At 40.4% G+C, this 25652-nt stretch overlaps 2 protein-coding genes across 7 annotated transcripts in view; one reads left to right on the forward strand and one right to left on the reverse strand.

Moving 5' to 3' along the window:
- Positions 1 to 277: 277 nt before the first annotated feature.
- Positions 278 to 15154, reverse strand: lztfl1 (leucine zipper transcription factor-like 1). 4 transcript variants are annotated; one of them, XM_062985544.1, is made up of 10 exons: positions 14968 to 15154; positions 12628 to 12752; positions 12349 to 12543; positions 7917 to 7974; positions 7756 to 7827; positions 7601 to 7666; positions 6130 to 6207; positions 4056 to 4214; positions 2350 to 2453; positions 278 to 1201 (listed from the first exon to the last, which is right to left on the reverse strand). In XM_062985544.1, the coding sequence occupies exons 1-10, from the start codon at positions 14968 to 14970 to the stop codon at positions 1183 to 1185; spliced, it is 879 nt and encodes a 292-aa protein (XP_062841614.1). In that variant the 5' UTR covers positions 14971 to 15154; the 3' UTR covers positions 278 to 1182. The 4 variants fall into 4 exon arrangements, with proteins under 4 accessions (XP_062841614.1, XP_062841613.1, XP_062841615.1 ...); XM_062985543.1 differs by having other exon boundaries at positions 4056 to 4232; XM_062985545.1 differs by lacking the exon at positions 14968 to 15154 and adding an exon at positions 14327 to 14703 and having other exon boundaries at positions 4056 to 4232.
- A 4037-nt stretch (positions 15155 to 19191) lies between these two features.
- Positions 19192 to 25652, forward strand: part of LOC134300939 (dnaJ homolog subfamily C member 13-like) — a 78419-nt gene continuing 71958 nt past the window's right edge. For all 3 annotated transcript variants that reach the window (XM_062985418.1, XM_062985419.1, XM_062985420.1), the window contains exon 1: positions 19192 to 19293. The gene's annotated coding sequence lies outside the window, so the exon portion shown is untranslated. The remainder of the gene's footprint in view (positions 19294 to 25652) is intronic.

A 25652-nucleotide genomic window follows, 5' to 3' on the forward strand; every position in this document is an offset into this window, starting at 1 on the left:
TGCATATAATCACCCCTTGCTTTCAATGAGATATTTTAACCCAGCTGTATTGCCTTAATGGTTTGGTCCTAATCAAGGTTATTCAGATTGAGACATTTGATTGAAATTGCTATAAAACAGGCATCAGTGTGTACATCACATAATGACTGAGATGAGCCGTTTTGCCAGAAAGAGATATGTCACTTGTGTCTTGGGGTCTCTAATGATGGTGGTCCATAAGGGTCAATTACTTTCAGTCAGCACTGCTGTAGAGCAAATCTGGCTCAGCATGTTTTTTTAGACTTTTATTAGGATTTTTTAACGTCATGTTTTACACTCATGACAGGACAGGTAGTTACTAATTACACAAGATGTATCAGTTCAAATTCAGCATCAAACACTGTCAAGAACAACTTTGTATCTCCAATTCACCTCACTTAAATGTCTTTGGACTGTGGGAAGAAACCAGAGCTCCCAGAAGAAACCCACGCAGACACAGAGAAAACATTCTCATGTCCAAAAAGAACACAATGTTGAGACTCTCATGTTAAAGTGCAAAGCGCATAGAGCCAAATTTGTGTAAATCTGGTTCAACAAGCATGAAACACTCAACACTGTAAATGGCCAGAAAAAGTCAGTGAACTTTAATCCAATCAAACAAATAATGTTTGAACCATTTTAATAAGACATGATTGTCACTGATCTGCTGTCACTGGTTGTGTTGCAAATGCATGAACATGATATTTTCTAATTCAACACAAAAAAGGAGAGCTGGAAATGATACAAGAGCCATAATAAGAAGCATAACATTGTGCCTCAAGGTCCAAAATTGAGCTCAAACTAAACTTTTGTGATTTTTTTGGTGCTAAACATGAAAGCACTTGTAGTGTTTGGATAGTTAGCGACACACATATCTTAAGTAAAAAACTAATGAACATCCAGATATACCTGAATAATACTAACCTCGGCAAAAGTGTTACTTTAGCTAATACCTGCAACGTTATTCTGATGAAAAGATGTGCCTAGGGGGACTCAAAATTGGCAGCATTTCTATTTGAAGTCCCACTATTTCCATCCTTCTTGCATTTCATTCGTTGGTCATTTTCCATATTATAGTGTTGGAGTGTTAGGGGCAAATCTGACTTCTGCTTCTTCACTGTCGAGAAAAGTTCCTCATGAAGGGATGTACCGTGGAGAACCACTTCACTCATCTGACTCGTACCTGTGGAAAAAGAGAAAAGGAGGCGTGTCTGAATAAAACTGGGTTTCTAAATGTACCTAAAGAATACACTTGAGCAAAACTTTAGTTATTATTTAGATAAAGCAGTTATACAGTACATTAGGTTATTCATTCATTCATTGCCTGTCTTGATCGGCCCAATTCATTGGGCAAAACACCTAGACAGGTCGCCGGTCGATCACACACCCACACAATCACACACAAACACACCTGGGCAATTTAGTAGCCCCAACTGGCTTGACTACATGTCTTTGGACCACACAGACACAGAAAGAACATAGAAAATCCACACAGAAAGGACCCTCAAACCAAGGCCCTTCCTGCAGTACGGAGACAGCACTACCCACTGCGCCCCCATTCCGCCCCTTACAACAGTACACTATGTCGAATTGTACCTGCTAAAATTAACTTCTTCTTTAAGGGGACAGTGGTAGCCTAGTGGGTAGAGCTTTGGGCTATCAACCGGAAGATTGGCGGTTCAAATCCAGGCTCTGCAGCCACTGTTGGGTCCTTGAGCAAGACCCTTAACCCTGTCTGCTCCAGGGGCAACGTAAGGTGGCTGACCCTGCGCTCTGACCCCAGCTTGATATGCGAAGAAAGAATTTCATTGTACTGTACACCTGTATATGTATATGTGACAAATAAAGTATATCTTCTTCTTCTTCTTCTTCTTCTTCTAATGGTTAAGTTATGGTGTTTTAGATGCACAAATTGCTAACAGGTGTATAAAAATAATACAGTAAAACATATGATTATAAACGTGTTGCAACAGTTTGAGGACAGCCAGTAACTGTCCCAACATGACTGTATCTCTTGGGGTCTATAAAGAGAGAGTTTGGTATGGACCCCAATGAACCACTTTGGGTTAAGCTGGAAGGCCAAACGCCAAGCCTTCTCGACAACACCAGTGCTTGACTGTCTCCTGAAAGTCTTCCAGGTGCAGTGAAGGCTGCTGCAGCCACAAAGAAGGGCATTAATACCCATAGTATTGGAACAGCTTGACACCTGGCTTGTAGCCGATGTTCCATCTTACCCCATAGGTGTTAAGTAGGGTTATGATTAAGGCTCACTGCATGCCAGTGAAGTTTCTCCATACCAAATTATAGTGTTAATCAATCATCAGTCCTTACCTCTGTAGTCTTTTCCTGAGATCCTTAATCTGGTCGTTCTTCTTACTCAGAATCTCCTTCATGTTCCGATATGCGGCTGTCTGCTGAAATTTTTTCTCCAGCTCCTTAATAAATGCACACATGAAGGAATAAACATTCCAAAAATATCCAAAGGCTTACGTATCGAACACTTAAACTTGACAAGAAAATCTGGTGACACAGCTACATTTCAACACCTACACAGTCATTTACTTGATGCATCAAACTGTGGTTTATACAGTTTGGTTTCTTTCTTATTATTATCTGTAATACATACAGCTGAAGTTCACATAGAGACACATACTGTATGTCTAAGCGATCTTGGAATTTTTTCCCCCTTTGGCTCCCCCCTTGTTCCATGTGATCAGCAACTAACTAATCAAAGTGGTATTTACATTTTTACATTTACATTTTTTGCATTTAGCAGATGCTCTTATCCAGAGCGACTTACAGAAGTGCTTCCATAGTAAACATTTCATTTCTCAAGTTTTAGTAAACAACAGTCAAAGAACACAAATCTGCTGAAAACTGTTAAAGTGTTTTTTTTTTTTGGAAATGGAAAAAAAATGTTAGTAAGTAAGTATAAGTCAGCTTAAGTGCTTAGTAAAAAGGTGATGACGGTTTTTTATCGTTTTTTTAAGACAGCAAGAGACTCAGATGTTCGGACAGACAGAGGAAGCTCATTCCACCACTTGGGTGCTAGAACAGAGAAGAGCCTTGATGCTTGTCTTCCTTTAGTCCTGGGTGGAGGCTCAAGTCGAGCGAGACTAGTGGCTCGGAGGTTGCGTGGTACAGAGCGGGGTTTGATTAGACCATGAAGGTAGCTTGGGGCTGGTCCATTTTTGGCTTTGTAGGCGAGCATCAGTGTTTTAAACTGAATGCGTGCAGCTACAAGAAGCCAGTGAGGAGAACGCAGCAGTGGGGTGATGTGGCAGTGTTTAGGTTGGTTAAAATCCAGACGGGCAGCTGCATTGGGTTTAATAATGGACATTGGAGCTCCTGCCAGGAGGGAGTTGCAGTAGTCCAACCGTGAGATTACAAGTGATTAGACCAGAATCTGGGTAGCTTCCCTGGAGAGAAATGGCCGAATCTTCCTGATGTTGTACAGGAGGAACCGGCACGATCTGACGAACTGACTTTAACTTGTATGACTGTGGACAGTGTCACTGGTAATCATAATCACATGAGATATGCTCCTGTAGCTGATATTCCTATTGGGGTCACTTTACATTGCTGGATGGGGAACACAGGGGTGAAACATGTACAAAGAGCCAGGAGGGCCACTGACTTTAAATGCAGACCACACAACTGCACAAAAGGGAGCTATATTTTAGATATGTATAGGCCCATAAATGTACATAGAAGAAAGGTGAAGCTTAAAAAGTCTGGTGACTTTTCAGGTGACGTATTTATAAAATGGTTATAAAGCTACATAGCACAAAAACAAATGTGGTCCTAAAATGTTTGGACCATTTCATTAAGACGTGATTGTCGCTGAGGTGCTGACCTGCATAAATACATAACAAACATTCAGGTATTTATAAAATGGTCATAAAGCTACATAGCACTTGGATTCAATTATTATTAACAGCACATGGAACTGGATTTGTTTGGGTTTCTTTTTATGGTCCATGGAATGTTTATGTTTACTGATGTACAGCATGTTTAGTGCCTTCAATGCTCAGTACCTTCTCAGCGAGGGAGAGCTGCTCCTGAACACGTAGCAGATCATGTTTAGCTGACACCAGGCTGTCCTGCAGTTCCTTCTGTGAAGCAGTGCTGGCACTTATTGAGTTCTCATAGTCGACCTGCATTGCTGCCATCGTGTTCTCCAGGTTGAGGAGCTCCTGTGTATGCAGGTCATGCTAAAACAACAGCAACACATTCTTGACTGTAAAGTGGGCCAAGATATGTCTGGTAACATTCTTCAATACTGCTTAACTTCTAACTTACAGACTTGATCAGATGTGTACAAAGCTCAAGCAGTACGTACCAGCCAAAGTCCAGAAAGCAAACCATGGACAATAGAGAGATGAGAAATAAGCAGTTCAGCAAAAGAAAGGCAAGCAACCAAAAAGAGCATGCAGCAAGAAGCATAAAAATATGACTTTAAACACAATATGAACTGAATGTAATTGTCTACTCTAGTGTACACTTTTGATTTTATCCCTGACTTTACACTTGCCAACACATAATTGGAACTTCAAGAGCTTATTATGACTGCTTTTTAAATGTATCATCAGTAGTTGGGGTAAATATCTTCCAGCTTGACAGTACATGCAACCGACGTTTGCTAAAAATAAAACAGAACAATAAAACACAGGAAGAACACCAACAGTACTCTAAAAACTTAGCTGTGTCCCAAATCCTGGACTACCAACCTATTCGCTTGTTAAGTGTGACGTCACGCGTCATTTCCGGGGCCAAACGAACCTTTAATCGCAAACGCAAACAACTATGGCTAAACCTGTGAACCTTTATATACAGTATATATTGTAAGAGCCATATTGCAATAATTGTAATGTTCTATGTTTATTGTCATAAATATTTTCTGTCTTATTTGAGGTGGAGACTTAGTATTTCAACTATTGATTATTTTTCCTGGTAATCAATGTATGCTGTTATTCATTAATCCTCTTCGGTGGAGCCTGCGGAGGGCAGAATTGTACTGACTCTATATACGGGAAATATAAAATACAAATATACGGAAAGAAAGAAAACGTGGAGCAACAGATTTTGGATCGTAGTTTTGTTTGTTATACGCCAAGTGCGAACATAGTGAGTTTTTATTTTGTTTTTATAAGAAACTTGGATTAAAGTCAATGTAAGAAGAAAGTTAAAATAAATTCTGTTTGTGGAAAACTTAAGGAACTCTGTGTTGCTGTCGTTGGAAATTGAATTTACAAACATTAGTCCTTCTCAATAGCGGTCTGGACAAGAAAAGGTCTTATTATATATATATATTAGAAACATACATTAAGATACAAATAAGACAAGATGTGCAGTACACTAGGTAATCAGAATATCATGAAAAGTTCATGTCATTATTTCATTTCATGTAACCTCATCAAGAGGTAAGCGGTCATATTTTTAATTTATTACATGAAAACTGACATTTATAACTCTTTGGTTTTACTTTTAATCAGTATAGCTTATATAGTAAAAATCCAGAATCTCACATTATTATATGAAATAAAAATAAAAAAAGCTTGAAACACATGTAATGAATATACAATGACAGTTTACCTTTTTACATTGAATTATGAACAAAAATATTACTTCATGATATCTAATCGCAAGGAAAGCGGTAAAAAGACAGTTGGGTAGTTTATTTTCGACTCGGACCTGTTGAAGCAGTACGGGACACAGAACTGTGGCATATTGAAAATACGAGGGACTCGGACAACTTGGACCCGGATGTGACGTATCATAAGGTCGACACGTCACCACTTAACAAGCGGATAAGCTATGTCAGAATATTACATCACCAAAGGTGTCATTAACATTTTAAACATTTTGTTCTCTAGGTAGTGTGTGAATTGGGACACAGCCTATGTCAGCTAACAGACGGCTGCAGGACCTCTCCTATGCTCGGGTTTCTTACTGTTTGCTGCACGAACAAGGGTGAAACCAATGCCATATGTATTTTAAGGTCACATAGTTTGCAGTCTGCTTTAGTGTCAATGTGTTGCTATTGTAGCAGATAAAAGCTGGATGTAATAACACATTCATGAAAAAAATCTACTAGTAACATTTAAATACCTGCTGATCTCCCTGGATCTTCTGTAGGTCCTTTAAAGCTCTCTCCGTTTTGGACTTCTCATCCAGGGCACTCGTAGCCTACACAGCAGAGACAACATGTTAACTGAAATGAATGATGCTATGATAAACTTTTTCTGCTTCATTAATGTGTATTAAGAGTAGTAATATTGTTTAGGATGATTTCAGACTATTTGTCCACTAATGTGTCACATAAGTGATTAGGAAGGTCTGCATTTAAATAAGCTTTCAATCCATATCATGGCAGCAGTTAACTCACACATGGAATGAATGGTTTAAAAAAACTATGTTAACTTAGCTTGCTTGTATGTGCATTTGGTACATAATATATAAGATAGTACTCAGAAGGTGTATTTGACAGGACCCGCATATTAGACACATTTGAGTGCTAACAGAGTACGGAGGGAGCTCCAGCACCCCCTGGTGTTAGAACTATGTAATTTATTTATTTTATTTATTAGAATTTTAATATCATTAAAATCATTTTAATAACATTCATGACATAGCAGGTAATTACTGATTACACAAGATTCATCAGTTCAAGTTTTTAATGTCAAACACATTAATGGACAATTTTGTATCTCCAATTCACTTTATTTGCTCACTCACGGCCTTTGAACTGTGGGAGGAAACAGGAGCTCCCAGAGGAAACCCACACAGACACAGGGAGAACATGCAAACCACACAGAAAGGAAATCGAACACAGGACCTTCTTGCTGTGAGGCAACAGAGCTGTTTTTTAATTATAATGTACTGTACTGTGAAGCAAATAATGAAATTTGCGTTTATCATGTACCGTTTCCCATATATGACTGCAGTACCAGGGCAGTTAAGTTACTGGACTAGTAAGCAGAAGGTCGCTGGTTCAAACCCCACCACTGCCAGGTTGCCACTGTTGGGCCCTTGAGCAAGGCCCAAACTTTTTTTTTTCTTTATGCATTTTCTCCCCTTTTTCTCCCTTTTAGCACGTCCAATTGCCCGATTGCATCATGCTTCCTCTCCACCAATGCCGATCTCTGCTCTGATTGAGGAGAACGAAGCTAACCCACGCCCCCTCCGACACCTGGGCAGCAGCCGTATGCATCTTATCACCTACACTTTTGACAAGTGCAGTGCAGTTTAGCGTTGTGTACAGAGAGACACACCCTAAGAGCACTCTTTTCTCATCTCTGTGCAGGTCGTAATTGCACTAGTCATGAGAGAGACCCTATCCGGCTTAGGCCCCCCCAATCTGAACAACAGGCCAATCGTTGTTCATGTGGCCGCTCAGCCTTAGACGGCAGGCAGAGCTCAGATTCGATATGATGTATTCGAGATCCCAGCTCTGGTTCCAGCGTGTGTTTTTTTTACTGCTGTGCCACCTGAGTGGCCCCAAGGCCCAAACTTTTAATTGCTCAGACTGTAAGTCTCTTTGGATAAAAGTGTCTGCTAAATGCCGAAAATGTACATGTACCTGGCTTTCCAAGGTTCTGAGTCTAGCTCTCAGTTTATCATTCTCCTCTTGTAGTCTGGAAATCTCCTGGTAAAACAACATCAGGAATTGTTATTACTACATAATAACCAAGGTTTAAAAGTCTTTCTGTAGTATTGTGGAGGGAATTTACTCGCCTTGTTGAGTAGTTCAGACACTCCTCCCTCGTTCAGTGGAGCTAACTTGGGTTTGCAGGATTCCTGATTGACCTAAAAGGAAACAAGAGGTCAACAATGTACAACATATCGATATGTGTGTGATATCAAGTACTTCTTCTAATTTGGCACTGAATCCCCACCTTGCTGTTGGACTTGAAGTCAGTCTTTTCAAACTCTGCTACTTGTTCCAGTAATTCTCTGAGGGAGGTAGACAGGAGAAGCATTGCATTAAACAACAGGTTAAACACATACTTAAATATAAACTAGTACAATGTAAAAGCAGTGTTCAAAAACAACACAATCCCACATTTTAATACACAAGTTTCCCATGTAATTAGAAATGAAGGGGCAGCACTTTAGCGGGCACTTAATTGAAGCACGCAATATCTCAGCATCTTTGCTAGGCAGCACAAGGTCAAAGTGTATTCTTGTATTTTTTACACTGATATGAATTACTTCTATTGCTACTATCTGTAACCCGTTACATTATTTTATGGATATTGTTTATGTAAAGAAATTACATTTAGGACCCCATAGCATGCAAATTTAAACCATTGGTTTACCTCTCCAACAACCTAAAGTCCTACAATACAAAAAAGGCTCCAAAATTCCTACAATTGATTTGTATTTTCCATTTATTGGCGTGCACCATCTATAATCTGGAAAAGCACTGGGAGGGGGGACCTTGGCCAGAACAACAGTAGTGCAAGCAGCAGCAGAGTTACCATTATGAGTGCTTCGTACTAGAGATGCATGAGTACCGATACTGGTATCGGGTATTTGCCCGATACCGCGCTCATTAACTTGTACTCGTACTCGCAAACGAGGCTCCGATACTAAACATCCGATACCGTGTGCCTAGTGCACGTTGCTGCGTTATGCCTAGTTCACACTACACGATTTTTGCCCTAATTTTCGCTCGGCGACTGGTCGGCGCTTGATTTACCGGCTCGGGAGCAACTCGGCGTTCGCTCGGCGATCAAATCTCGGCTCTCGATCGCTAAGTGTGAACTATCCAACAACTCGATACGACCGGTGATTGGATCGGGATAGCATGTCAGATATCTGATCTGAGATGTGCGACTGGGAATGAGTGACATGTTGAACAGCCAATGAGAACGCAGGATACGGTGTGAGGGGAAACGCAGGAGAGGAGTGTAAACAGGTGGGACAGGGGGATAATATAGTTTATATCAGAATACACCGGCACACACACACACGTTTTACAGTATCTCTGACCTGATCGTTCTCTACAAAACATAACAACAAAACACCAACATTGCAAAAATATTTATTAACCTCCAACTCACTACAGAACAATCCATGCTATTCGTGTTGCCAAATCCACTCAGATTCATTAATTTTTCCTCCTTGATTTCATCACATCAGCGCACAAACACTTTGATCACTCGCTACTTGTTGACGTGCATTTTTGGACGTGGTATCATTAAACTTCTCGTCACTTCTCATGTGTGTTTTTGTTTAAAAAAAAACGGTATTCTAAATAGGTATCGGTATCAGCAAGTACAAAAATACATGTACTCGTACTCGGTTGGGAAAAAATTGTATTGATGCATCCCTACTTCGTACTATGTAATATACAAATGTTTGCAAAAGTTTAAAGCACTTCTGTCCAGTAATTGTGATATGTACAAATTTGGTCCCAAAACTTTATTTGTTAGGTCATTATTTAACTCACTAGAACTAGAAGGCTAAGTAATTGTCAGCTTATGACAGATTTAGTGCATAGAATTATCTCTTCAAATGTTAAGTTAACACTCAGCAACCACAAACCCCTCCATGGATTTAAAACTTAAAAAGATGACAGGCCAAACAATAAGGAAGATCCTCAGCTTGAAGTGGTGGTGCAGTGTCTTAGTGCCCTTAGAGACCTAATCACAAAAGTTCTATACAGCTACAGTAGGCCAAAAACATCTAAACAAGCCAAATGCATTTTGGAAATGCACTGTATAATTTATTTAATCTTTTTTAACATTGCTTAATTAAAGTCAAGAGTCAATTTAGGGAAAAAGAACAACCTGCCAATTGTAAAGCATGATGGTGGACCCATTACTAGTTGGGATTGTGTGGCAGCCGGGGACACTGGAAACATTGGACAAGTAGATGGAAGAATGCAGTCCACTACATTTTAAAAGTAAATGTGACAGCCAATCATGAAACTAACTATCATGAAGCTAACTGGCTTCTACAGCCGGGCAATAATGAACTACTTCAAGAAACATGAGGTAAGAGTTTGTACAAGCTGCTGAACTTTCTCCACACCAAACATGTCAAACCTTTATTGAGGTCTTTATTAACCTTACTTTATGTACTGTAGATGATGTAGTCATTCTGGAACATGAATGGGTCTTCCCCAAACTGTTGCCACAAAGCTACAAGCATTTAATTCTATATAATTCATTTTATACATCTGTTAGCATTGGATGTGGCTAAAACAAGTTAACTGGATTATTAGGACGGGTGTCCACATAAGTTTGGCTATTTAATGTTAAGTGTGTTGGTATGAGATCAATGCTTTCACTTAACACTTGAGAAAAAGGTGGTAGACAGAAAAGGACTACACTGCTGAGGAGAAGGGCGTTTTCCCTACAAGTGAAGGTGTTTAGGCCACAAAAAGAAATACGTTCCAGAGCTGCTGGGAAAACTACCGCCATCTGCCTCACAAACACAAGCGCATGGGTGTTTGCTGCATGACTTTCTGTGATCTGTGTTTTTGTTGTTCTCTACAACATGGTCATGAAAACCACAGGGACGTTACATGTATGCACAGACACTGCTTTGCTCGGCTCACAGATCACCACAAAACCACAAAAAATGTAAAAACAACAAGCCATGTGAGGTTCACCCTAACTATGTTCTCCTCAGCTTTTACAAAATGGTAATATGTTCTACATCTGACAGTTACATGATTACTGAAACTACACGATGATCTATGGAACTGTACTGAAGGGATAAAACAACATTATTTTAATAATACATCTGAATGATCAGAGTGCTGAGGAACGTTGTCTTAAATCTCTAATAGGGTTCAGATTTGGTGCATTTTGAGATGCTTTACTGCTTACACTAGCTGTAATGAGTTTGAGTTATTGAGTTATTGCCTTAATGTACTGAACAATATGTCAAATTAAGGCACTTCAATTAGTACAGTCATACACACAATGTAGCACATAAAATGACTATTGTCAGTTTGAAGAAAATCACAAGTAAACATGACATGCAATGCCATTAAAGTTAAGCATATTACTAGTTAGAATTGCTGCTTACTGGATGTTTTAGCACTATTCTGTATTAACTCAGATCAGCAGTTTCTACCATACATAAACCAGCCCATTAGGCATCAACAGTCATGCCACTGTGAGTTATTTTTTTCCCTTATTTGAATATTTGGCCTGGTGCTGCATGCATAGCAATTGACAGAATTTCCACCCTCCATCAAACTTCACATCCTCAACCAGAAATAAAACACATATCTTTATCAACAAAAATGGACTTTGTCAGGCAGTTTCTATAAAGCACCATAAAGAATAAAGTACCTTGCTCTGCTCGTGAACTTTGTGGTTTATCATGAGATATGTGCCCCCCCCTTGACTATGAAGTGAGAAAGGAAGTGGTTTCCTTTGAAAGGAGATAGTGCATGACTCTATGACCCGGTCAAACCTACCGACATTTTCTGTGATGCTGCAGAGGGGACCAGGTGCCATAGGAAATACAGTCAGGTATGAACATTTCACCATAGGCGCTTTCTTATATGCCTGGGTTTTTCCAGACAATCTACAGTCGAACTGCTTAGTAAACAAACTGTTGACTGGCTCAAGGGCTCATATAACTGTTACTGTGTAAGCTCATGAATGAACAACAGCCAAAGTGGTAGCGGTTACATCTCAGCAGAGACACCTACCTGGGCAGTCACAAGAAGCCTAGCATGGCTCTCCCTATGCAATACGGTTCTGTGAGGAAGCCAACGCTGGCAGGTGATAAGAAGCGAACACAAATTGGATGGGGCATGTAGTGATCCGGTTCTCCTTGATCAAGTGCAAACAGGATTCACAATCGGGAATCGGATGTGACTATATTGGGAGTCAATTCAAATTCACAAAAAGAACAAAAAAAGGGGAAAAAAAAAACTAGGGCTGTGTCCAAAATCACATACTGCCATACTAAACAGTGCCATAAAGCAGTACGCAAGAGCAGGTAGTGTGTCCGATTACGTAGTGTTCATTAAATAGTATGCAAAACATACCTAGATGGCCTACTGCTTGGGCAGCCATTTTTGAATATGCAAACACTTGTATTGCATGCATACTGCACACTTGCGTACTGAAACAGCTCACTGCTTTACCAGCCGAGCAGTGCTGCCTCGAATTTAGTACGTACTGTTTAAGTATGCGATTTCGGAATCAGCCTAGGATCAAGGCTTAAATCCCTTCCCCCCAGCTGTATGCACTCTATGGTCTTATTATTTACGCTAATGTTAAACAACATAAACTATTATTACAGTTTGCTCACCCCCATAAAGCTTTGTTAACCCAAAGAGATTCAGCCATGTACCTGTTTTCCAGTTCGGAGATGTCAGTCTGCAACCTGAGGTAGAACTTTTCAGCCTGGGAGAAAAGCTGGCGCAAGAGCAGCACATTGGTGTGTGCGGTGTTGATGAGCTCCATCTCCACCTCTCCACGCACCACCACCTGCAATCCATCCAGCATATCAGCAACCTCATCAACCGTGAAGGTCTCCTCCACCAGCCTGGGAAGGACGAATAAGCTTATCGTTATTATTACAATCACCAGAACATCCTTAGTCTTAGTTGTCTAATGACCTGCTAATCACCTGCTGTCTTTGAGTTCCTGAAAGCATGAATCAATAGTCTTGAGTCGCAGGAGTCTCTTGGAGCGGGCGAAACGCATGTAGTTTATGACCTCGTTCTGGTGATGCTCGCTAAACCCGAAATCAGCCTGAAATACGTAAAATAGACATTTTTTAGAAGAAGGATTACTGATTAATTCATGTGGTGAACCAGATGTGTCAGAGCTGGGTTTACAATGACATACTACAGTATGTATACAACTCAAACTGCTCAAAACTCAAACGTTTAGATTATACCTGACCATCCAGACTAATTTCTTCTCAGAATAAGGTGACAGTGTGGACTAGTAATCAGAAGGTTGCTGGTTCAAGCCCCACCGGCAACAAATTGCAACTATTAATCCTTAATCTTAATTAAGGGATTGTATTCAGTCATAATGTAAGTCACTTTGGATAAAAGCAACCACAAAATGCTGCACATGTAAACATTAATCTTGGGTAAGCCGTAGCCTAGTGGTAAATCTACTGGACTAGTAATCAGTTCAAGTTTGTTTGTTTATTAGGATTTTAACGTCATGTTTTACACTTTTGGTTACATTCATGACAGGGGGCGGCACGGTGGCTTAGTGGGTAGCACTGTCGCCTCACAACAAGAAGGTCCTGGGTTCAATCCCCAGGTGGGGCGGTCCGGGTCCTTTCTGTGCGGAGTTTGCATGTTCTCCCCGTGTCCGCGTGGGTTTCCTCCCACAGTCCAAAAAAAACATGCCACCAGGTTAATTGGAAACACTGAATTGTCCTATAGATACCTAGCCGCTAGATGCACTAGTGCATTGTAGTGCCGGTCCCAAGCCCGGATAAATTAGGGAGGGTTGTGTCAGGAAGGGCACTTATTACACAAGGTTTATCAGTTCACAAAGTTATATCAAACACAGTCATGGACAATTTAGTGTCTCGAATTCACCTCACTTGCATGTCTATGGACTCCGGAGCATCCGGAGGAAACCCACGCAGACACGGGGAGAACATGCAAACTCCACACAGAAAGGACCCGGACCGCCCCACCTGGGGATCGAACCCAGGACCTTCTTGCTGTGAGGCGACAGTGCTACCCACTTAGCCACCTTGCCGCCCCACTGGCTCAAGTCCCACCACTGACAGGTTGCTGCTGTTGGGCCCTTGAGCAAGGCTCTTATCACTCTTTTGTTTAGAATGCTCAGACTGTATACTGTAATGTAAGTCGCTGTGGATAAAGGCATCTGCTAAATGTAAACGTTTAGGTTTGCCCTCTTGGCCTTGGATTAAGATTTCTGTTCCATATGTGCAGTCAGACTAACCCTATTTATATGGACGCAAAAAAAGTCACCATCATAATAAAAAAAATTTTTATTAGGAGGTCATGCTTGCAGTTTGGTTACTTTTAAACCAGCAAATGTCATCATTACTTTTATATATGAAAGAATGATGGACACAAAAAAAGAACAGTTGCAGAAAATAACAGATTCTTAAATCTGCCAACATACTGTATACATCTTCGTTACAAGTGCAGGTATATATTAATTACAAGTGCGATATATATTTAATTTTGGGCTTATGGTAGTTACTCGTAGTACGTGTGTTAAATGCAGGAGACATGAGCAGCATAACAACCTAAGTTAATTGAATTAAATACATAATAGAAAGACAAATGGATTAAACTCTCTTCGAAACATAAAGGGGTGCTCACAGGTGGTCCTGGTGAGTACCCACTGACAGTGATCTGAGAAGGGACGAGCCACAAATCGCTGACAGGTGGCAGGGCTGTCAAGACTCATTGATGCCAGAGGACATGAAGGCTGTGACAGAGGGGATACTGTGTACATCTTCATACAGGTGGGTAGCACTGTCGCCTCACAGCAAGAAGGTCCTGGGTTCGATCCCCAGGTGGGGCGGTCCGGGTCCTTTCTGTGTGGAGTTTGCATGTTCTCCCCGTGTCCGCGTGGGTTTCCTCCCACAGTCCAAAGACATGCAAGTGAGGTGAAATGGAATTCTTGTGTAACGAGTACCTACCATTTCTGTCATTAAAGTAACCAAAGTGTAAAACATGACACTAAAATCCTAATAAATAAATAAACAATACAAGTGCATGTAAACGTTTGACTTTAGCTGTGGCTGTTTAACTCGCATTAATAACATTTTAACTCGCATTGTTTATAGATCAGTTAGCGTGCAGTTATTAATTCGACTTTATTAATCTAGTTTGCTCAGTAATACTGTTTTGTACAGAATAAACTGTATCTATGAGGTTTAACTACATCTAGAAGTTAGACGTCAGCGAACTAGCCGGCTAACTAATTTAGCATCTCAGACAAGCAGCTAGCTACTTACCATAGCAACAAGGTACACCGCTTATATTTAGATAAAAACAAAACGTCCTCAGAATGCAACTCAGTGTGCCAGTATTAAGCACATTAATAAGAAGTCAGAATTAAAAAAATATGTAGTTCATAATCTGCGTTTGCAGTAAATAACGGGAAAACAGTGCAGCGTTCAAGCTCGGCTGCTGTTTGTGTTGCTCTTGGTAACGGAATAGCGTCAATACGTTACTAACCAGCTACGTAGAGGAGAAGGAATTCATGCTACCTTCAAGTGCTGGTGCAATTACGGTAAATACTAGTTCCCGACCGAAAAGTTGCATATACACCGATCAGCCATAACATTAAAACCACCTCCTTGTTTCTACACTCACTGTCCATTTTATCAGCTCCACTTACCATATAGAAGCACTTTGTAGTTCTTTGCATGCTTTGTTAGACCCCTTTCACCCTGTTCTTCAATGGTCAGGACTCTCCCACGACCACCACAGAGCAGGTATTATTTAAGTGGTGGATCATTCATAGCACTGCAGTGACACTGACATGGTGGTGGTGTGTTAGTGTGTGTTGTGCTGGTATGAGTGAATCAGACACAGGAGCGCTGATGGAGTTTTTAAACACCTCACTGTCACTGCTGGACTGAGAATAGTCCACCAACCAAAAATATCCAGCCAACAGCACCCCGTAGGCAGCGTCCTGTGACCACTGATGAAGGTCTCAAAGGTGACCAAGTCAAACAGCAGCAATAGATGAGCGATCGTCTCTGACTTTACATCTACAAGGTGGACCAACTAGGTAGGAGTGTCTAATAGAGTGGACAGTGAGTGGATATGGTATTTCAAAACTTCACCAGCGCTGCGGTGTCTAAATAAAGTTTAACTAGTAATTTAAATCATAAGTTCTTTTAACAATATGTACTAAGGAACTGGGCTTAATTCTTGCCTCTGTCACTGACTGTGAGGAGTTTGGCATGTTCTCACACCTCCCAAAACATGCAGCCGGTAGACTAACTGCAGTACTTGAAATTGCTCAAATTGTAAGTATACTTTTTGACCACTGGGGGCGCTGCGGACCACCAAGGGTTTTACTTTACAACATAACATTCAAAAACGTTTGTCAGTCTTTAAAGAAAGGATTTGGGGTAGAATAATGTGTGACTATGAACAAAAGGGATTAAATTCCAACTTTTATAGGTGGACTTTATCCCTTTTCAATTATAGTGCTCTACCTTAATGGTTCCAAAAGCTATTTTCCATTGCATTGTACCCTGCAGTACAATACACCAGTATGGTAAAGCTGCAGTGTATATGCAAGCAGAGGTTTTCCAATGCTTGACCATGGTCATTCTTCCCACCATCCTGTTGCAACTACTTAAAAAAACGTAAAATACTATGAAAATATAATGACAGCTGTCTTGGTCATGTCTTAACATGGAGTGCAAATGTTACCTGGCCCACACTGAAAAAAAGAAGAATACACCTCTTTGGTGGCAGTTGCTGCTGCCAAAGGCGTAAGCAATGTCTTTGTGAAATAAAAGATAAAAAATAAAAGTTGATGTCCTTGTCTGATTCATTTACTTTGAATGAATTCTAGTTCCTTTCTCTAGTGTAGTTAGGCTCTAACTCAATTAAACTAATAAGAGGCACATGCTTAGCCGCCCCAGATTAGATGTTTTATAACTTGACTTTTTTCCTCACTATGCCATGCAACATCATATCACATCAGCAAGCCAAAGTGACAAGATGTTTCCCTTCTACATGCAGTCGAGGTATGTCGCAGATCAGTTGCATGCTTGTTTAAAAGTCAGGGCTGTAACGGTAGAAACAGACAGTGATTGTGTGTTCTTGGCTCTAGGTAATGAGTAGCGTAAAAGTCAAGATGTGCTGTAAGGTAATAAATGATCCAAAACATCTAATGGAAATAAGTAATGATTTGCACCTAAAATATCAGGACAGTTAAATTAGCTTCATTTTAAGTCATTAAAAGTAATTAATTGTTCTTGTAACATGGAATAGTACATTGTACATAACACCTTTGTTTTGTTAAAATATTTGGTGTACACAGCCCCGGTTCTGGACTGCTTTGCTTGGGGGGGCAGTAAAACCTAATGAGGGGGCATGTTGATAGTCAGGTTTTTGAAGCCAGAAATATATTCAAGGCTTGATTTGTGCATGAATGATGACAGCCAAGCTATTGATACTGGCTTAAAGTGATGTATGAGGTAAAGAAATAAAAATGCATGTTTTCGAACTTAAACTTAAAACCCAATGATTAAAAAATACATGTTGATTATGTAAATGGAGAAAAAAGATTATCTAATTGTATTTCATTTTAATACGCCCCCTTAATTAAATTGCCATTACTAATAGAACAACTCTATTTCTTGAAAGGCTTTAATACAAATTTAAGTCAAAGCTGACAAATGTACCTACACACAGACTGAGAATATTCAAACGTGGAAATAGGAATGAGTGAGAATATTTATATTATTGGGAAATTAAAATATAAAGAAAACAAAAGAATACTAATTCTGTAAAAAAAAAGTGTTTACCAGTATACCTGCCTCTCGCTCACACTAACAGAACATATACTGCCGAACTGAACTGTTTGGGGCAGTCTGCCGATTTTTATATGACTCAAAGAGCCAATCAGGAATAAGCAAGGAAATATCTTCACACTGTAAAACAAAATGCATTTTTGTGATTGGTTCAGAGATAATTTTAAAAATAGCCGTTGCTTGCATTGTGCTTGGGGGGGCAAAGACACAATTTGGGGGGGCAATGCCCCCCTCAGCCCGCCCCTAGCGCCGGCCCTGGGTGTACAGAAGTAATTTAACTTGATATGTAATTCAGTTTAAACTGATCAGTTAAACATAATCAGATTCTTTATGTTCCTTTGTTTGACAAAAAGCAAAAACTTAAAAAAATAATGAACCACTTAGAAGATCAACCCTCTGCACTTTAAAGCTCTACTCAAGTCTGTTGCTTATCACACAGACAAAGAAAGAGCTGTGAATTGTGTCGGAGACAGAATAGCAAATATGAAGTTACCGTAGACAGTGTTACCTATATTTCAGCTGCATATTAGCTACATTTATCTATATCTGACCATACAGACAAATCCTGTCAGCATAATATGAGTTTGGCTCACCTCATAGAAAAAAAGCAAAAGTTCCATAGGTCAGCGCTTTCCAACCTTTTTTGCAGCACAGACCGGTTTCATATAAGGTAAAATTTCACGGACTGGTGTGGGCAGAAATATTTAAAATAGAATAACTATACTGCTCACACATTAGCTTTTTTCGCTGCAACGAGACGCTGCTTCCACCTGGGGGTGATATGAGATGACAAACACCCGTGTGTTGGAAGTGGAAGCAGTATTTTTATTGCTGATGTAGCGATTTCTAATTATTTATTCTTTCTGTGCAGCCCGGTAATAAATGACCCATGGTCCGGTACCAGTTGGGGACCACTGCCATAGGTACTTTTTTAAACAAAAATTCAATCACAAGTCAGAACAGTTGCAACATTTACTGAAATCCAAATGTTTCCAACAACTGGAAAGCTGTAAAAATGATTTAATATGTTAATACAGCACTATAATTAGAAAAATGCTGTGTAAAAAAGTAAAATTAAAGGTGTTCAAATGGCACAGGGGTCTAACGTGCTAGCCCACCACCACTAAGACGTTGGGCTCTCAAGAATTGCAGCTGTGCTGTAGACCTGGCTGGGCATCCATACAGGCACAGTCAGTCGCTTCTGAGTGAATCTGTGTGTGTGTGTGTGTGTGTGTGTATTAAATATGTGTACCTAATAAAGTGCCCAGTGAGTGTGCATGCACACTACTTATAGTGACTATTGCTATTGGAACTGTATTTTTAGTAACATAATATTGTAACCTCCTTTAACATATTAGAAAATGTTAAAGAACTATGTTGCTTCCATTCCTTTTTCTTTTGTAATTCCGACACAGGTCTGAATAAAATGCATTCCATGCTCCCTACAATAGTGCACTACTTTGAGTGTAAAACTGCGGCTCGTGTGTCATTTGTAGTGCACTAAACTGTGTATTCAGGATGCGACCCGTACGTAGAGTTCATCGTTACAGGTCTTCCTGTGTCGTTGACCAGCTGACAGGCTCGTGACAGGCTGCGATGTGCGCATGCTCCGAGCTGCACTTTGTGCACAGCGCGAACATGGCGGCGTCCTGAGTTCATTAGCGCTGTTGTGAATGTTGGGCGGCGCAGAGTGACAGAAAAGCACCGAAACATTGGCGAGCATTGGAGGGGTAGAGGGGGTACACGCTCCGAAACAACAAGCACCTGACAATAAACCCTCAGGTAAAGTGTCGCGCTTGTATTTCATCTGTAGCCTGGTTAGCTAGCGCTTCTAGTAATCCATTGATGCGGTGGAAAGCGTTGGCTAACGCTTGTGCTAATTCTAATGGTTGGTGTTAGCCAGGGAGCTGTTCAAATCCCAATACAAACTTCAACCATTATGCATTATCCATAACACACCTCTAAAATGTTGTGCACTTTCGTAAATAAACGAGTTATATCTTTATTTCCATCATACTTCACCACTTAGCTGGCGAACTTCACCCAACTTCACTTTAACGTCACTTTAACTCGTTGCACATACAAATGCCCCGAGCCTCAGTTAACCAGCGTGTATATGTACATGTAATGTTATTAGAGGTGACACACACACTACATGCCAGTACATAGATCATCTAAACCAGCTTCTTGTTTCTGTCAGATTGTGGAAGTGACAGTTCAGTATTGTGATGTATTTTACTCTAACAATAGATGGGTGCAGGAGAATCAGATTAGATTCATGATTTAATTCTAAATTTGATATGCCGAAAGGCCTTGTTGCTGTACTTGAATGTTAGAATCTGCTAGCTGTTATTTTTCTTCTTTTAGATAGATAGATAGATAGATAGATAGACAGACAGACAGACAGACAGACAGACAGACAGACAGACAGACAGACAGACAGATAGATAGACACTATGATATACAGTAGACCCTTGACTTACAATTTAATTGGTTCCGAGGGGCTGTTCTTAAGTCAAAATGTTTGTTAGTTAAACCTATTTTTCCCATAAGACATAATGTAAATAGAATTAATCCATGCCAGACCTCCCAAACCCCCCCTTACCAAACCTTTCTAATGTCTTAAACAGTCTTATTTTCTTTAAATCTTAAATTATAGAATAGACATTACTGTAATAAACAATAATAAACAACAATACACAGTAGTACTGTACTGTACATAAAAAACACATCACATTTCAGTACAGTACGTGTTCTGTACCATACACTGTAATAAATTTCCTTCTTTTTTTATAAAATGTATCTACCAGAAACAACAATAACCTCCATATACTCTGTTATTTCCTTCTTTATTTCAGTAGTGTTGTATTTTGTAGGTGTAATTGCACGAAAGAAAGAATACTTTACTCAGCCTTCTTCTCTCACTCACTGTCCCCTCACATCTTATTGGCGATTCACAGAATCAAATTCTACATAAAAGAAGTCATGAAACTGATTTGCATTTACTGCAAATTCTGCAGCAACAGTGAACACCACTGCGACTACTTTGGAAATCACTGCTATAGATAATTAGTGTTGTGCTGTGATCTGTCACAAAACACTACTGCCTATTTCAGATTGATTGCTTTGCACAGTTATAAGAGGCTTGACTTGACAGAGTGAGATTTAATGTTTAGGAAGGCAAATCAGCTATGGTATGTGAATATGGTTTGGTAGTTAAAAATCCAACATTATACTTTCCTTTGTTAACTGTTTTTAACCATAAACGTCCCAGTAAATTATTGTAATATACTGTAAAAAAAAAAAAGCAAATAGCATAAATAAATGGTAAATGCTAGAGATGGGACGATCGATCGGCTATGAATCGGTATCGGCCGATTTTTAATCAAAATATGCGATCAGCGATATTTCCTAAAAGTAGCCGATCCGATCGTGTGATATATAAAGATCACGTTAAGTTAACAGCTCAGTGGATTGATCCAGACTTTGAGCTACGAAGCACCAACCATCACATCACCATTCATCAACAATCGTACAGAAACCATCGTGAAAGCTCTTACGATGTAATTTTGCTGATTGTAATATTTACTTTAAAAAGATAATTCAACCCGGTCACATCTGAGTCGATTCTATCAGCACGTTATATAAACACCTGGTTCACTTTGGTAAATCGTAAGCGGTTCTTACTTGTGATGTAGATGAGAACAGAAAACGTTACAGAGCCAATCCGAGGCAAAAGTTTATTCATTACCAAATTCGTTAGTTCAGGATCATCTGCTGAACTTTTAGAAAACTTTTAGCTCCTTAGACGGAACGAGTCTGACTCGGTTACAGATCTGTGGTAATAGCAGTTTAATGAAGCTTTTTAATGAAGCTTTTTAATGTAAGAGTCACACAAAATGTTCTGTAGTAGTTGGTGTTTATTTAAAACCACGACATTTAATTAATAACAGTAAACACGGAGAGATAACTGAGAAGAGAAACTTACGCTTCACATAAAAACGAATCAACTCATGAATCAATGAATCACTTATAGCGATACTGTGAACAAAGCGTATCTTCTAATGGCACACACGCACGCGCGCGCGCTGCTCCGGTTTATCTTTACTGTGAGGCTCTTTTTAAGTTTATTTACTGCTAATCCACCCCCCCACCCCCCGATCGGAATCGGCTATCGGCCGATGTCCCTGAAAGGAGATCGGAGATTGGAATCGGTGCCAAAAACCCAGATCGGTCCATCTCTAGTAAATGCTCTTGTGGAAAATAAATAATTGACAGGGTAGTGTGTTGTACCTGTTGTTCTGGGTTGTTTCCTGATAACACTGCTCCTTGAAGTGCGCTTTAATCTACTTACATAACAGCGTAATGTTAATAATCACACACTTGTGATGCTCTCTTTAGGCCACTGGAATTCCTTCACACCAAGCCTGTCAAAGCTAGTCCTTATGGACCCTGCTTTGTGCATTGGGGAACAGGCAAGGGCCTTCTTGTTATCACAAAGCTGGAAGCACATCATTTTTTAAACATGGGGTTTGGAATATTTATTGCGAGTGAGGGTTTTCCATCTGTCTGACCTCACAAATGCTCCTATGATATTCCGCTAGCACACCAGCGCCGAGATTCCGAACTCCTCGCTCCGAAACTCGGCGTTGCCACCGGTCGGTTGGGCGCCATCTAGCGGACATAATCGGCAGTCCCTGCAGCAGACACGTTTCTGCTGGGGCGGGATGACCGGACTATGTGGGTGGGGTCTTCAAACGCTGTGTAAGGACTCTGATTAGCAGATAGAGAGGCGCCTGTGCAGAGTGCATGTGTGAAAAAGGGGCGTGAGCAGCAATATACCCACCTCGACTGCAATCAGGGATCCCCCAGCAGCGGAAGACAAATTGACTACGCTAAAGAAAACAAATGCTCCTTTGACTAAATTTACACAAATTCCCACAGACACTGTAAAAACCTTCCCTGAAAACAAACTCGTGATTTGGTCCGGTCACGTACCTTTTGTTTTCCTTTGGCTACAGCAGCTTGTCATCAAGAACATTATGGTGTCTTAAAAGGTTTATTATTTTGCACCGACTCATAGACCAGTGTAGTTGTGAACATTAGGTTAAAGTCTGAATCTTCAGCTGCAGAGTATGTGTAAATGATCAGGTAGCTTAGGCTGTTCTTATGCCAAGTTCACACTACACGACTTTCTGAGCTGTCAGATCGCTGTACAGTTCACACTACACGACTGGATCTCTTGTAATCGGGAGTCTTTTAAGTTATTGTGGATTTCACACCACACGACTGATCGGTGATAGGGGATTACACACTACACCATATATCACCGGAAGAAATTAGAGACGCGTCCATCTGGTCTCCCAAACTACGTTTTGTCACGAAAACACACATGAGAAGTGACACGGGGTATAATGATACCATGTCCAAAAATCCACGCCAGCAATAAGCGAGCGATCAAAGTTGATTGAGCGACCAGCAGGGATTATCTGTTCTGTAATCAGTTGGAGATTAATCTCCAACTCATTACAGAACAGATAATCCCTGCTGGTCGCTCAATCAACTTTGATCGGGATCCCACGCGTATTTTTTGCCATGCAGCGTGGGTATTATGGTTTGGCGTGGACGATAAGGTCACAAATACTGTAAAGCTTGTGTGTGCTGATGTATTACATTTACATTTTCAGCATTCAGCATTCAGCAGACGCCTTTATCCAAAGCGACTTACATTACAGTTAGAGATGCATGAGTACCGATACCGCGCTCATTAACTTGTATTCGTACTCGCAAACGAGGCTCCGATACTAAATATCCGATACCGTGTGCCTAGTGCACGTTGCTGCGTTATGCCTGGTTCACACTACACGACTCTTGCCCTGATTTTCGCTCGGCGGCTGGTCAGCGCTAGATTTGCCGGCTCGGGAGCAACTCGGCGTTCGCTCGGCGATCAAAACTCGGCTCTCGATGGCTAAGTGTGAACTATCCAACAACTCGGATCGAGTTTTCTAGCACGTCAGATATCTGATCTGAGATGTGCGACTGGGAATGAGTGACATGTCGAACAGCCAATGAGAACGCAGGATACGGTGTGAGGGGAAACGCAGGAGAGGAGTGTAAACAGGTGGGACAGGGGGATAATATAGTTTATATCAGAATACACCGGCACACACACACACGTCTTACAGTATCTCTGACCTGATCGTTCTCTACAAAACATAACAACAAAACACCAACATTGCAAAAATATTTATTAACCTCCAACTCACTACAGAACAATCCATGCTATTCGTGTTGCCAAATCCACTCAGATTCATTTATTTTTCCTCCTTGATTTCATCACATCAGCGCACAAACACTTTGATCACTCGCTACTTGCTGACGTGCATTTTTGGACGTGGTATCATTAAACTTCTCGTCACTTCTCACGTGTGTTTTTTGTTTTAAAAAAACGGTATTCTAAATAGGTATTGGTATCGGTATCGGTATCAGCAAGTACAAAAATACATGTACTTGTACTCATACTCGGCTGGGAAAAAATGGTATTGATGCATCCCTAATTACAGTTACATTATACAGTCTGAGCAACTGAGGGTTAAGGGCCTCGCTCAAGTGCCCAACAGCAGCAACCTGGCAGTGGTGGGGCTTAAACCAGTGACCTTCTGATTACTAGTCCAGTTCCTTAACCACTAGACTACGGCTTGCCCGTATTCTGTAGTATATGTATTCTGGTAGAAACTATATTATGCCCCTGTCCTACGTTTTTACACTCCTAACTAGGGTTTCCCCTCACCCCGTATCTTACGTTCTCATTGGCTGTAGTTCGACATAGCACTCGTAAACTGCTCGCAATGCTTTCCATACTACAGGATTTTGACTCGCCAGCTGGTCCAGATGTTTAGCAGCGACGAGCCGCTCTGATCAAGTCGTTGAACAGTTCACACATGGGCAAAATCAGGGCAAAAATTGTGTAGTGTGAACTAGGCATTATTCCCCAGGATCTTGTTTATCAATGTTAAAGCATGTAACTAATGCTACCATTAGCATAACAAAGCATTGTCTGTTGTGTCATGTTGGGATGTCCTATTGCACTGGTCCAAATGTTGGATAATCAAAGGTCAGTTGCATCTGTTGTAACCTTTATACATTTTTAAAGAATATATCCTAAAAATCCCAAACTGACAGTCTAGGACTGGCTACTGTTTCAGACAGGTTTTAATAGATTGTGTGTGTGTGTGTGTGTGTGTGTGTGTGTGTGTGTGTGTGTGTGTGTGTGTGTGTGTGTGTGTGTGTGTGTGCGCGTGTGTGTGTGCGCGTGTGTGTGTGCATATGTGCGGATTGACTTGCTCATAATGGAACTTTCTCTGCATGATGCAGTTTTTATTGATCTGTGTTGAAAGCCGGGACGCTCAGTCACATGACCACCTCCTGGAATCCTGAAATTACATGCTGTATGATGGTGTGAGATTGTTCCCTACTGTTTTGATTTTAAACACAATAGGGGATGTGAACAGATCAGTTTCCTGGGTGCTTGAGACAGAACTATTTTCGTATATGTAATAGTCTGGTGGACGAGTGATTCAGTTGTCTGATGTCTCCCATCAATCAGCCAAAGAAAAACACTGCTTCTTATCGATGCTCTTTATTTTTAAGCAACGGGTTTGATTTCACAGCGCCTCTGACCTTGCATATACTCATTCCACCTTCTAAGCATCATTAAACATCAAACATCAAAGCATTTTGACCCCATTTCGACTTTTTTTGGACACTTAGAGTTGTGTATTTGATCTGGAATGGATGCAATTGCCAGTTTACCCATCAATCTACATTCAGTCAAACATAATAATAAAGATAAAACTAGGGCTGTCTTTAATTGCATTAATTAACGTGATTAACGCGTTAAAATTTTAATCGCGATAAAAAAATTAATCGAGATTAAAAATTTTAATCGAACTATTTTTATTGAGGTGTGTTTGTGCCACGTAAATATGTGTCTTTTATTTTGTGCCGCTTTCACACAGTAACATTGTGTTTATACTGTATAACGATAACACGCGTCTTTTCCAGTGCGGTCGTGAGTTACAAATTACTCGAGCTGCTACATATTGCGAACTATCGGGTATATTAAATAATAATTTTTGTTT

The sequence above is a fragment of the Trichomycterus rosablanca genome, chromosome 23 (assembly GCF_030014385.1).
Source record: "Trichomycterus rosablanca isolate fTriRos1 chromosome 23, fTriRos1.hap1, whole genome shotgun sequence".
NCBI classification, from domain to species: Eukaryota; Metazoa; Chordata; class Actinopteri; order Siluriformes; family Trichomycteridae; genus Trichomycterus; species Trichomycterus rosablanca.